The 13,646-nt window shown below is 35.6% G+C and overlaps 1 protein-coding gene across 1 annotated transcript in view; it reads left to right on the top strand.

Moving 5' to 3' along the window:
• Positions 1-13,646, top strand: part of LOC131053574 (3-hydroxyisobutyryl-CoA hydrolase 1) — a 236,623-nt gene that overhangs the window by 142,027 nt on the left and 80,950 nt on the right. The window contains exons 6-8 of the mRNA XM_057988201.2: positions 2,157-2,236; positions 2,387-2,470; positions 3,080-3,164. Coding sequence (XP_057844184.2) covers positions 2,157-2,236; positions 2,387-2,470; positions 3,080-3,164 — 249 coding nt within the window. The remainder of the gene's footprint in view (positions 1-2,156; positions 2,237-2,386; positions 2,471-3,079; positions 3,165-13,646) is intronic.

Consider the following 13,646-nt stretch of genomic DNA (forward strand, 5'->3'; position numbering starts at 1 on the left):
CAAATACGCATATCATAAAAATGATAAAACATTCATCATAGACATTAATACATAGCATTAGACTTGAATTGAAATTTCATATGAGAATAGACAAACATTTTACCAAAATTCAAATGCTTTCATTCATCATTGTCAATAAACATATGTCATAAACATCCATAATAGACATAAATATTAAACATCCATAACTATGAAATGACAAACTATAAACAAAAAACATGGAAGTCCATAATAAGCTGTCCATAATTATGTCAAGATTGAACCTAGAAAATAAATGGCTGTCTATAATCAGCACATGGTAGGTCTAAGAGTCTAAATCAAGATCAAAGCTCAAGTGTTTGTGTAAGTCATTGTCACTATGTGGGGCTCCTCTTGCTGCTCTTCTTGTTGTTTGCAAATGTAAAAAATGAATGAGTTTTGCTTCTATGTGTTTGTTTAATGCTTAGATTAGGTTTTCTACTGTTTTATTGTTTTTTTGGGGTCTTGGTGGAGCCAGCTAGACCTTTTATGCGAGGTAAAAAGGTTTTTTTTTTTTTTTTTAATTTGGCATTAGAAATAAGTTTGGGCTGTAGGGGATGGCCATGGGTGTCCTTGTAGTCCCCTGACCGTCTTGGGGACTTGTGGCTGTTCCGTATAGCCCAAACTTATTTCCAATGCCAAATTAAAAAGTCCCTTGGCCGTCCTGGGGACTTCTGGCCATCCCCACGGCCCAAAAACATCCCCTCTCATGACAGGAAACATCCGTTCTGCAGGAAACGGGAAAAGAACGTCCCCACATCCCCATAGTGTCCTCGATATGGGGACAGGTGTACCAAGGCCGAGGATGCATCCCCATGCAACATAATGCAACATAGTTAGTAGCTCCTCGAAACTAGCCCTAATCTCATTTTCTCCACACCCACCTTTAGTTTATGTTTGAAATTTACCAAGATGGAGCTACTTGACTGGACACAACCATTGTCATAGATACTATTAGGATGCAACACTGCCTTGATCACCTTGAGAACATTGGGAGATGTCTACTTAAAATATTCACGAGTCTATGATGAATTGATAATACATTGTTGATTGTTCCATGATGGAGAGGATCCCTATCACAACCCTCTCCCCACCTTGACATCCAATGACAACCACCTAATAAACCTAAACTGTTGTAGAGCTCACAAGGAAGGAAACACAAACAAGAACAAATGATCACCACAGGAGACACCATTGCCATCCATTTATTGCATCTTGCTATCAGCTTGTACCAATTGCAGGGTGGATTATTTAGGAGATACAGTCAATGATTCTAGCTATTACTTTAGCAATCCTTTCAGTGCATGTTTTACACCATATCTTATGACCTCTTCTCATAAATGCCTTCCAATGAAATTTAATTGCATGATTCAAGGGGTTGATCATCTTTAACGATGTTCCATAGATTGTCCCAATTATTGACATCATTGCTTTCTATTGCAGAAAAATTATATTGGTTAACCTTTGATTAGCAAGGTAGTCTACTACTCTGTTTTGTTCTTGAAGTAATGAGATATCAACTATTTTTCAAACTTCATCCAATGTTATATTGCTTCTACAATTGCTCTAAGGCTCCAGTTAGTACAATATTTTGTTCACAGCTTGCACTACAAATTTTGGAATCTCCATGTACCTCTAGTCTCCTATAACCTGCCACAGAAATCACCATGGTGTCCACTAAGAGAGCTTCTCATTCTGCAACATCACTGGTTTTGTTGCCAATTTATATAAAATCAGCTACCAACATTTCTCTGTCGAAGTTACAAATCATAAAACCAGCCGTGGCTTCACCCAATTTGCCTTTGGACCACCATCAAAATTTAATTTAGCATCTTCATAAGTCTGGTTTACATATTACACTTCTATTCATTATATCAACTATTGACCCATGTACAGGGCTTTGCCATGATGCTTGTTTGAATTGCCATTAGATAATATAACAGAGTTTAAAGTGTATAGATTTAAAATACTATTTTGTTATGTCTTTCTGCCATAATTTGCTTTGTTTTCAGGGATTTTCTATCTTTCTGCATCTTCTACTGTTCTATGTGTGGTGCTAAATCTAAAATGCCATAGAAGCAAGATCAGCTCATTCCTTTGTTATCATTGATATTTACTTTTTTGATTCTGCTAATCAGGTGATTACAGTCATGGTACACAGTATTTCTGGAATGAATATATCATGAACTATATTCTTGCAACTTGCAGAAAACCTCAAGTGAGTTGGCTTTCATAATATGATTTCCATTTAAATTAAAATACAGCGAGCTAATGCTTTTTAATTAATGTCTGACAAATCAATTGTAATCTTGCCCTTTCCAAATATCATAAATGTGACTTAAGATCGCTGATGGCTTTGTTGTTGAAGGTTGCTTTGCTGAATGGGATTGTCATGGGAGGAGGTTCTGGTATTTCCATTCATGGGAAGTTTCGAGTTGCAACAGAGAAGACTGTACTTATTTTACTCTTCATGCTTATTTGATAAAATACTCAGCAATTTTTGCAGCAAACTTGTCAAAAGGGTTTTGGTTTAGATCCACTATATCTTCTGTTGTTGGGTGAATTGCAAGAAACTATCTTTAGTTCTGGTTAAATTTCCCATTGAGAAATCCTTACATACTATTTACACCTGAGCAAAAGACACTTTGAAGTGATATCATTTGCCCAAAGTTTGAGTAGGTTTTGTTTCTATCTAGATGCGATATGGTTAACATTCCATGCTTTTTGTATGATGCTCAGTTACTAAACACCGATCCTTTTCTTAGGGGACATCCTTAACGACAGATTAGTTGATAATCATTTTTCACTTGGTAAAATCATCTGCAGTCATGGTTTGCCTCAGGCCTTTTGTTTTCTGACTTTTTATTTCCTCCATCAGTGTTTTCATCCTCACGATCAATGGATGCAACTGAATTTAGATTAAAGACGTTTATGTTGTTGATGGGATGATAGATTGTTGAGCTTTGAGCCATATATTGTGGGTCTTTGATTGCTTTGAATATTTGTATTCTAATTTCTAAATTTAAGATGTGTTATATCTGAGACACATGCAATTTTGCAGCTTTATGCCATGCCAGAAACAGGACTAGGTCTACACCCTGATGTTGGTGCATCATATTTCTTATCAAGACTTCCAGGATTCTTGGGTATGTCTCTGTTATTATATCACTGCATAAAATTGATTTTTCTCACTGAATTTTGGAGGTACTAGATTCCTAGAATTCTAATGTTAGCCATCTTGTAATAGAAGGGGAGGTTTCAATTCTGTGCCATTTGAAGGCCTATCATACAGGAGGCCTGAAATCTGTCTTTTATATTGTGAGGGTATGTGATTGCCATGCTTCGCATAGTTGCTGATATTTTTCATATTACCTGATCTGCCCTTTGATTTGATTGTTCAATAAATAATGCAGAGTTCTGTTCTTTAAGTCTTTTCATATTGTGCTTTTCTGCTGTTTCTGTGTGATTTAAATCATAGGGGTTTTTTCTTTATTCGTCTTTTTCCTTGCCATTGGTGCAATCTCAAGAATGCTGTAAGATTCCCTACTTAATTTTCACCAAAATTTTGGCACTTAACCCATTAACATTTGGTCACACCAATGGCAGAAATTTTCTAACAAAATGCTCTGTATTACTTAGATGATGTCTATGTCTGCTATAATAGTTCAGGACTGCTGAAAAAGGTCACAAAAATAACTTATCATTATTCTGTAAGTTCTGTAATAGATCATCATTTCCATATTTTGGACTTCAGTTTGTTTGTCATCATATCAATTGGTATATCATTATAGTCTTCTTTCATGTTTGATTTACAATTTTACATTGTCAAATATGATGAGAGACTTCTGCTAAACTGAAACACACAAACCTGCAAACTGTGTGACCAAATGTTTTTGATTAAGGGTCAAACAGGTTTTGAAGGGACCTGAAACTCTAAATACAAAAAGCTGCCATCAGCAAACAATCAGAAAAAAGACAGTCAACCCATAGCAAACAAAGGACTAAACAAACAGCCAACACAAGAACTAATTCAAGCTTTTTAAAGCATCAGCCGCTTCTGCTTCAAGCTGGGAAACATTAAGAGAAATCTTTCTGATGTTCTGAAGATTCTGATTTGACTGTTCAGCAGCTCTTTTGAGATGAGTGCTGCACCCTTTCTCCTCTTCCTGAAGAACCTGTTTACCCTTGTCAAAAGCATCCCAATCCACAAATTGTACCTTGGCTTCATGCATTTTCTCAAACTTTTCTGTCATTATTTTCACACTGTCAACACTGTTCTTAATAAGTTTATAGCTAAAGTTGACTAGGGTAATGAGATTGTCATTAATTTTCTTAAAATTGGCTTCCAATCTAGTAATTCTACCCTCATAGTCCTGCTTCATATACTCAACATCCTTAACAGCTTTTTGCTGTGAGGCTACCACATTCTTTCCTTCTCAATCCACAAATAACCGTAAGCCTGAATGAGATCAAAATTACTTGAAGGGACCGAATTTTGATATTAGTTTCATTCATTTCATGGAAATCTCACTTTTGCATCCTGAAAATATCCACTGCCGCATTCCTGGCCACTCCCAAGAGATCATCAGGGCTCTCTTTATCAGAATTAAGGAACGGGGAATTTTGTCAAGGTCTCTTGGAAATGGAGGTGGACCTTCCCTGTCAGTTGCTGGAAGAGAATCCCCTGAACACCTCTAGTTGTTATATTCGCTTTCATCCAGATTTGTAGAAATAGAGTGAACAGGGGAAACTGTCATGTCCCCTCCTTGATCGTTATATATATCCTAAATGAGGCAATAGGTATTATTATTAATATAATAATTATCAACAAATGATTATTTGAAATTTATTTATTTATTAAATATTATTATTTAATTAATATTTATTACTAATAATATTCTTGAAATATTCAAACAAAAATAAATTAATATTTTAAACATAATCTATACATTATAAATTATAAACGTAATTTACATATTCTTAATTGTAAACAAAAATTATATATTTAAAATAATAAATATATAATTTATATATTTATGGAAGACAAAGAATTAGTCCGTAATAACAATATAATATAAATAACAATTCACTAAAGATGGAAGTTATGTGTGGCTATTTTTGGAATGACAAAATGTGATTAATACTAAAGGTGTCTGTGATGATATCCAAAGGCAGCGACTATATCCACGAAAGTAAGGAGCGACTTCATTATAAATACAAGCAATGATTGACTTTAACAACAAAGATAACAATCAAGCAAATGAACAACGATTGAAGATTAAACATATATGTATTTATATCTTAATCACACTAATGATTAAATACAACTGCGATGAGTCTATATTAGACATCTTATGAAGTGCGATTTGTTAAAAGAAAAAAAGGGGATGCCATAAAGGTGTGATTAATAAATAGTTTGGGAATAAAAATGCAAACAAAGTATATGTTAATAATGAAGGGGACACGATTTAACGCATGGTGACTATTACGTAGAGATGTCTCTCATTCAATAGTTGTGTCTTCTTAAGCATATAAAGGAATTAAATATATTTCTGAGAGGAGGGCATAGAAGAGAGATCGAAGAATAAGAGATTATTATCATCTGCAGTTCCATATTCATTGACGGGTAGTAACATCCCTGCTTTTGGTGGGATGCATGGGGATGTGCTTATTAGCTATGCTTAATATATGAAGCTGGTCAATGTTTTTATGCAGAATTTAATAGTAATAGTAATATGTGAATATTAATATAAATATTATTAAATAGACTGCAATATGCATGACAGTCATATTTAATATCATATATAGTGGCAGACCAGATCTGACGCATGTTAGATCTGTCTGCCTTACAACCTCTAGATAGACTAATAATAGTATTAATAATTTATATATATAATAGGTAATAGATAAATATTTGATAATATAATATAATTTATTAATTTATTTATATTCAAATCAGAAAATAATAATATATATATATACATACATACATACTTGACATAATATCGATAAGATTATGTTTATATATTTATAGGAGCATAAATTATAAATATACATATTATTATGAATATAATGGATGGTTTTCAATAATAGAACTGAATATGATATAAGAAGGGAATTATACGAAGACAATGGAATACATCAGATAATTTACACGCTGCGAAACAGGTAAGCGGTTGATTTACATGCCACAAGGATATATATGTGTGTGGACGTGTGTGCCACACACACATATATTTATGATGGTTCTGTCGTATGAATGGTATACCAATCTCTTTGACACAGTATAGTAGGATAATGATATTATTTCATGTGTATGTAGCAAATGATATATGAATGTATGTAGAATATTTATATGTATATAGGATCAATAAGGGAAATTGAGGAATATGTAAATATGGGCATAAATGATGGATTGAAAAAAATGATAATGAAATGTAGAATGTTATATGAATAATGTGGCTATGTGATGGAGGCTATTGGGAGGAAATTCCCTTAGCCTAATTCAGGGATTATGATAGTCCTTGGTAGGCAGTATATATTGAATATCTATATGCATGTATGTTATGGCTTGGTTGACAAAGTTCATCCAAGAAGAGACGGATCTAGCCGGTCCTCTCTGGTAGACTTGGATGATGAGATGCATCATCCAAGGCAAGGAACTGATCATATATGATGGTCTTCCTTGGTATGGCTTGGGTGTAAGAAATTACACCCAAGACGGGAATCAAATTAACCTTCGATTTCCTGGTATGGCTTGGGTGTAAGAAATTACATCCAAGACAGGAATCGAATTAACCTTTGATCTCCTGGTATGGCTTGGAACCAAGATGGGTTCCAAGAAGGCGAGCTTCACAACCGCCTAAGGACATGTCCCAGTACTGTACTCGTATCCTTTTTATTAAATAAGAATTGAGATTAGTGTTAATTAAGTAATTGAAGTTTAATTGCAAATTAGATTAGTCATATATATATATTTGTTTTATTCTAACAATCTGTTTTGCAGGAGAGTGATCTCTACCTAGTAGGAACATTATAGAAACAGGGGAGGCTCTGCTTGTTTTAACCTCCTTACCAGACTTCTTCCCTTTCACATCTTTGTCTATAAGATCAAGATCATCGTCATCCTTAGTTTGGCAACCATCCTCATCTGTATCTTGGTTGTTCGAGCCCACATCCTTCAAATCCTTGTTGTCGTCATTGTCAGAATTTCCCAAAACAGGGGTATCTTGGTCTTTCCTTTGGACAACTTTAATTGTTCCATAATCAACAAGATTAACCCTTCATGAACGATAGCGTTGTTAGGGGTTTTTCAATGATCGCTAATTCCCATTCTCAACAAAGAAAGAAGATAAAACGGAAAGGAAATCTTATCTCTGTGTTTGAAATAGTTGAGTAAAACAAAATGATGACCATAAACTACAGTATATCAACCATCAAGGGTAAAATACTCTATGAGTACCTTGAGAACTGCCACCCATAGGGGTTTAAGAGACTTTTTTTCGTAGCCATTGTTAGGCCATTTCACTGGATGCTTGTTCTCTTTCCCTTTCAGGAAGTTCTGAACTGCCGCATCAGTAGACTTTCGGTCCTTGAAGAACTTCTACCCTCCATTGAAAGCGCAGTTACATGTGCAATCAACTTCTCTGTGATGTTAAATCTCTGGCCATACATAGAAACATAACCATCTTTTCAACCTTGAAGGAACATTTTAGATAAATTGGGGTCGAACCCATGTAGCCGTTCAAGGTAAGGAGAAAACCCACCTTTATAAAGAATTCTCTAAATCATGTTGTTGTTCTTCACATCTTCACAAGTAAATGGCTCCAAACAGTTCTTGTCACCTCCCGTAGCTAAATCCCTTCACTTCACTATGCGTATGACACCACAAAAAGCCCCATCGTTGTTGATAAGCACGCCATTATAATTGACTACATAGGGATAGTCATTCTTACTACCCACAAAGTGTGTGGCTATAATGAGGAGTAGTGTCATCAATAATTACACATCATTGTAAAGGAAAAAGCCCACAGTCTGAAGCCTGTCATAGGCAATCAAATCTTTAGTATGAGTTGGCAACATTTCACACCTTCCCTTAGCCGCCCCATCAAAGTGAAACTTAACCCAACCAGGAGGAGGGGCCTACCAAACAATGTTATCTCTAGGAGCTTTGAGTTTATTTATACGAATTGAAATATCAACTTGGAGATCCCAGCTATGAGCAACCTACAAATCATAGTCAATCAGTGGAATTCAAGCCCTAGGCTTAGAAGAAGAGACCCCAAAATGAAAGTTTTCCTTAATGGCTCTACAATTTTTGGAGGACACCATGTAAGCATTAAGGGGAGAGTCCCTGAACACCTGGCTATTTCTTTCTTTCCAAACACCTAGGCCTCTCATTATTCGTCATTTTATGAGTATCAATACAATGACATATCCGATTGTTGCCTTCAATATTATTATGCATAAATGCCAATCAACCAGATATGGATGCTAATTACAAATCTGAATATAAATCTGATTTTTATGGCATGCTGAAACAAGGATGAAACTGCCCCAAATGTTTCAAATAGCTCCTTAAATCACCTCCAAAGGTTAGTTCTAGGTCTCCAAGGTAAGTGATCAAACCCTTTGTACGAATTAGCAATGAAATTCTATCAAGTTCTTGCTCAAACAAATCCAAACCCTTCTGAATTGAAATTTGATATAAATTTTGCTAGGTCTGAAACACAAATCTGAATGATGGTAAATGCCAACAATAATATAAAACCTTTCGAAAACATGGCATTCACCTCCAAACTGTAGTGGTCCAAGCAATTATGAAAATATGGCAAATAAGCTTCCAAATTTGAAGCAATATGTCTTCCACCTTTTAAACCCTCAAGAGAGATTTCTAGTTGAAATTTCCAACAATCTGATAATGAAGCGCAATGGTGAATTGTAATAACCCGGTCCAACTTATGGATTCAACAAATTAATATTCTTTTTGAGACCACATAATGCATTTATAAAAATTCAACACAGGTATATTATAGCAAGTATCTAATTCCATACAATGTTGATAAACAATAGCGCATGGCTTCTACTGGGTACAATTACTCATACCTTCTTCGTTCACGAGTTTCTCTCACCAATCCATCATCATGCAACTCCTTTACTCCTAAGACCTACATCCACAAATTTGTCTACTTGTCTAGATACACAATAGCATATATTAGAATAAGTGATTTCCACACCGAATCATACTAATACTTTAACCAATTCGATCATACAATAGATGATTATTGATTTTATAACGACGATTAAGATATACATACAAATGGAAAGCTACAGTAAGATCAATGGAGACCCAAAAGGAGCATGACCTAAGGGCTAGACCTAATGTCTCGGGGGTCATCACAGATGGCCTTGCCTACGTGAATGTGCAGAGACATCGTAGTTCGTGAAAACAACTAAAAACCCATCTAATATGATGGAATAAGAGTGGCTATGCAACCCTTTCTAGGGTCCAGTTTCCCCAGACAGATCTCTCGTTGGCTGCCACCCACTAAGGTGAGACAGAGACGAATACCTAGATATAGACAAGGGTTTGGCTTGTTTTACAACTATTCAAGTCTTATTACTCACCATAAAATCATTACTATTCATGATAAATGTTACTGCTAATAGTATTATAATAATTGCTTGGAATTTGAATCATTCTTTACAAGAAACTATTTGGTGTGGGTTCTCCACAAGTTCAATGGGATGCAGTGATCAACAAAACAACTGAGAATACGTACATGTCGAGCATGCAATACTATTAAACATCAAGTTGCTGACCATACTGAGACCCTATCATAGAGTTCATGTTTTCCTATAGTCTAGTGCTCTTCTAATCGATGATCAAAGTTAAATAATCCAAGGACTATGCATTAATATAATATCAATCGATATGCTAAAAATAAACCACCGATTAATTGTTTAAGACTACAAAGAAAATATTTGCCAATAAATATTTTAAATTGGTTAGTAAACCATCAAAACATCTATGACATAACAACTTCTTATAACCAAGATACAAGCATCCCTATTACATTATAAGTAAATCTCTATACCCCTTACAATTATTTTGAAAGAATTGTAGTTTCAGTTAAAAATCCCTACTTGCTTAACCACCTGACCACAATATCCTAATTGTTACTCAATGGGATCCATAACATTCTCTAATGACCATAATCCTCATGAAAACTAATGTCCTCCTATTTGTTTTGACATGGACTTTATAAGGACATAAATAAAATGACTATATGATTCCTCTACCAAGTTTGGGTGATTAACTCATATAAGACGATGCCATAACATTTACCTCCCAAAACATTGTGTGTGGAAGCATAGACTGAGTAAGATCAATGTGTCAATACAATTTACAATTTTCAAATGAGAGTAAGAAATAAGGTGTTGTAAAATCAATATTTAGAATGATCACAAGAATGCTAATCCACTATATGCTTACCATTCCGTTGGGCTCTATTGCATCATCAAAGAACCCTTTTGCACATCAAGAAATCGTGAAAATACTAACATGCACCCAACCAATATCTAGTCAACTTTGGTGGATACTAGAAGGAACTACTATGTGATACTTAATGAATATTAACAAATCTATAATATATACATAAAAGAAAATTATATCAATTACTCCTCAAAATTTCGCACAAGTGTCTACTTAAGCCAAGCTAAAATGCACAACACGAATGAAAATCAATAAATGCCTTCCAAGAACCTTGTAAATTATCTCAACTCAAGCATTCTATATGTTCTATCATTTTATCCAAGGCAAAATATTTATTCCAACCAAACAAATAATATAATTCACAATAAGAAGATTGCATTAAGCTCATCTATATTTCAATATTAGTCAACTTTTGATTTAAACACACAAGTCACCCATCAATAGTCCCCTTGGTTCCATATCATACAAGCTAGTCTTAACATACATAGAACACTTCGCATCGATAAGGAGAATGCAGACACATTCAACTTGATAACCATTCACTTCACGTCCCTCAGTCTATAGTTAATATTAACTCTATTACCCCAACATGATAGCTTCACATAACTTCCTAAGGTTGATATAACATGTACATTAATACACTAATCCCTTACATTAACACTTTGACAATTCATTCATCCTTTCATTGGCACTTTTACTTTACCTTAAGGCATTAACACAACTAATACATCAACCTTTGCTTATTAACATTAGCTCTCAAGATTCCTTAAAATAACTATCAATCGTAAAAGATTCCGCTAATTCATCTATTCCATAAGCTCCTTAATTTTGCCCACCTAAGAAACAAGAATGTAGGCCAGACCCGAACAAGGTTTGGTGTCAAAATATACAAGTCAGCGAACATGACATTTCACACCGAATCAATAGTCGGTCAACCAAAGAAAATCGATGGTATTGATCGATCATTACATACCGGTCATACCTATCGATTAAACAAGAATGTGCACAGGTAAAAGAGTCTGGCTACAACGAAGCAAGAAAACATGCCAATATAACAGTGAGGAAAGCATGCCGATAAGCACTATGAAATTTGAGATATTAACCAATGAAATTCACAGAGCGATTAGAGGAGACAATTGCAGTATCAGAAGAAATGAATACATTCCTATATAAATACACAACAGAAAACAGAAAATAGTAGAACACCGAATAAGGGTAAAACAACAAGGTACATAGGATGTATGCCCATAATTCAATCGATCAGCAAAAAGGAAAACTTACAGGATGTTTGAGAGTGGTTTCAGGCCTCCAGGAGTTATATTGCAAAATCTAGTTTTTGGAGGTTTTTCAGTTTCCAGACTTAGTCAAATTCAGGATTAGGACATTCCAGACTTAGCCAAATTTTAGGATCAGGACTTCACTCCAGCAGGACCTACTATCCTATTGATCTCCCGACAGCACTCAAAATGCAAAGGCTAACTAACAAAACCCTAAAAGACCAAAAAACAAACCCTAAAAAGCAAAAAACAGGGGTCCCCATTTGCAATGGGGCGATGTGTGAAAACGTCACAACATCTAGCGCCACCTTGAATAAATGTTCCTGAAACATTTCAGAGATAAAGACTCAATCGACACCTAGAACCTCCGGAAAATTCAACCTAGCTCATCAGGAGATTAGAAAATGTACTTAAAGTGGAAGGAAAATCCTTAACCAAACCCAGAGACTTAGTCTTTGATTACCCAGGTGTGTGCAAGTGTATTCATTCCTCTCGACAAGACAATTATAACCTTCGGGTTCCCCTGTGATTAGCTACGTAGTTTATCTGAACTTCAAAAGCATCCTGGATAGAGCCCCGTTGCCAGTCAGACGTCCATAGTCCCGACGAGGTTATCGCCGCAAGCTCACGAACATTGCTCCATTGCCAGCCAGGCGTCTATAGCCTCGATGGAGTTACTCGCATATTCCCCTTAGCCAATTTTGATATTTCATTTCATTTTTTTTTTTTCTTCTCATTTTTTCATTTTCCTTTTGATATTGCTTTTTCATTCCGTCAATTCCTTCGGCTCGTAAGCAGTGAAGCTTACTAGGGTTCGAGGATTGCGGTGGCGCTGAAGCCAGATTTTAGATTTTTCACCAATCACAGCTTTGCCTGAAAACCATAATGACTCGGAGTCTATTAATGTGTGAAGATATAGTAATCAACAGATGTCGACATCAAGACACAGAAAATGATTCCCTTCCCAGTCAAATACAGGTCTTGATCAGATGATAAAGCTGAAGAGGAACAACCTCGGATTCCAAGCACTTCATGAATGGATATCTAAGAAATGAGTCTAACATAAGATCCAGGATGTTGCCAGCGTGTGAGCAACAACACAAACACCTTTCTCACAAAATGGAGGCTCCCACTCAAGACACCTAAACTAAAGCAAACCGACCGACAAACCGACTCAAAGCAAACTAAACTAAAACACACACCAAAAGGAAACTATCTAAAGAAAGCAAACAACTAAACTACCTGAGCCACACTAGATCATGAGTCAAATGACTCAAGGCAAATTAAGAACAAGGCTCAAAAGACCTCTAATCTAAAAACACGAAAAGAAAACCTACTCTAAACCTATATACAAGAGTCCTAGACTCGACACGACTCAAAGAAGCAAAATATGTACATGACTTTACATGATTTCTCAGGTTGTGCAACAGGAGCATGGCAAACGTGATGGTTCTCAATCGGGCAAATTCATCCTTAAACACAGAAAGGCAAACTCTCACCACGCATTTCTCATACTCAAGCAAGTTTTCACTCAAAATGATCAACTGAGGTAATTCGTTAGGACCATGATCAATCCAGATGCAAGTTGTTTTCCCAAAATCCCCATAATCAAAATCATAATAACTTTCAAAGCTAGGATTAAGGAAAGAGACAACCTGGCACATTTCAGGCTCGAACGACACTGTATTGTTGGAAGTGAAGTCACCAGCTGCTTCAGGAGGTCGCCATTGATGATGAACTATTCCACGAGCATGCGCAATATGTTGATCTTGATTTGAAAAGACCTCTTGAAACAAGCTCAGCGCCCCTTCGAATAGCTCAAGATTCTCTGTTTTCACTTGCATAAACTAGGCATC

Source organism: Cryptomeria japonica, chromosome 4 (genome assembly GCF_030272615.1).
Source record: "Cryptomeria japonica chromosome 4, Sugi_1.0, whole genome shotgun sequence".
Classification (NCBI taxonomy): Eukaryota; Viridiplantae; Streptophyta; class Pinopsida; order Cupressales; family Cupressaceae; genus Cryptomeria; species Cryptomeria japonica.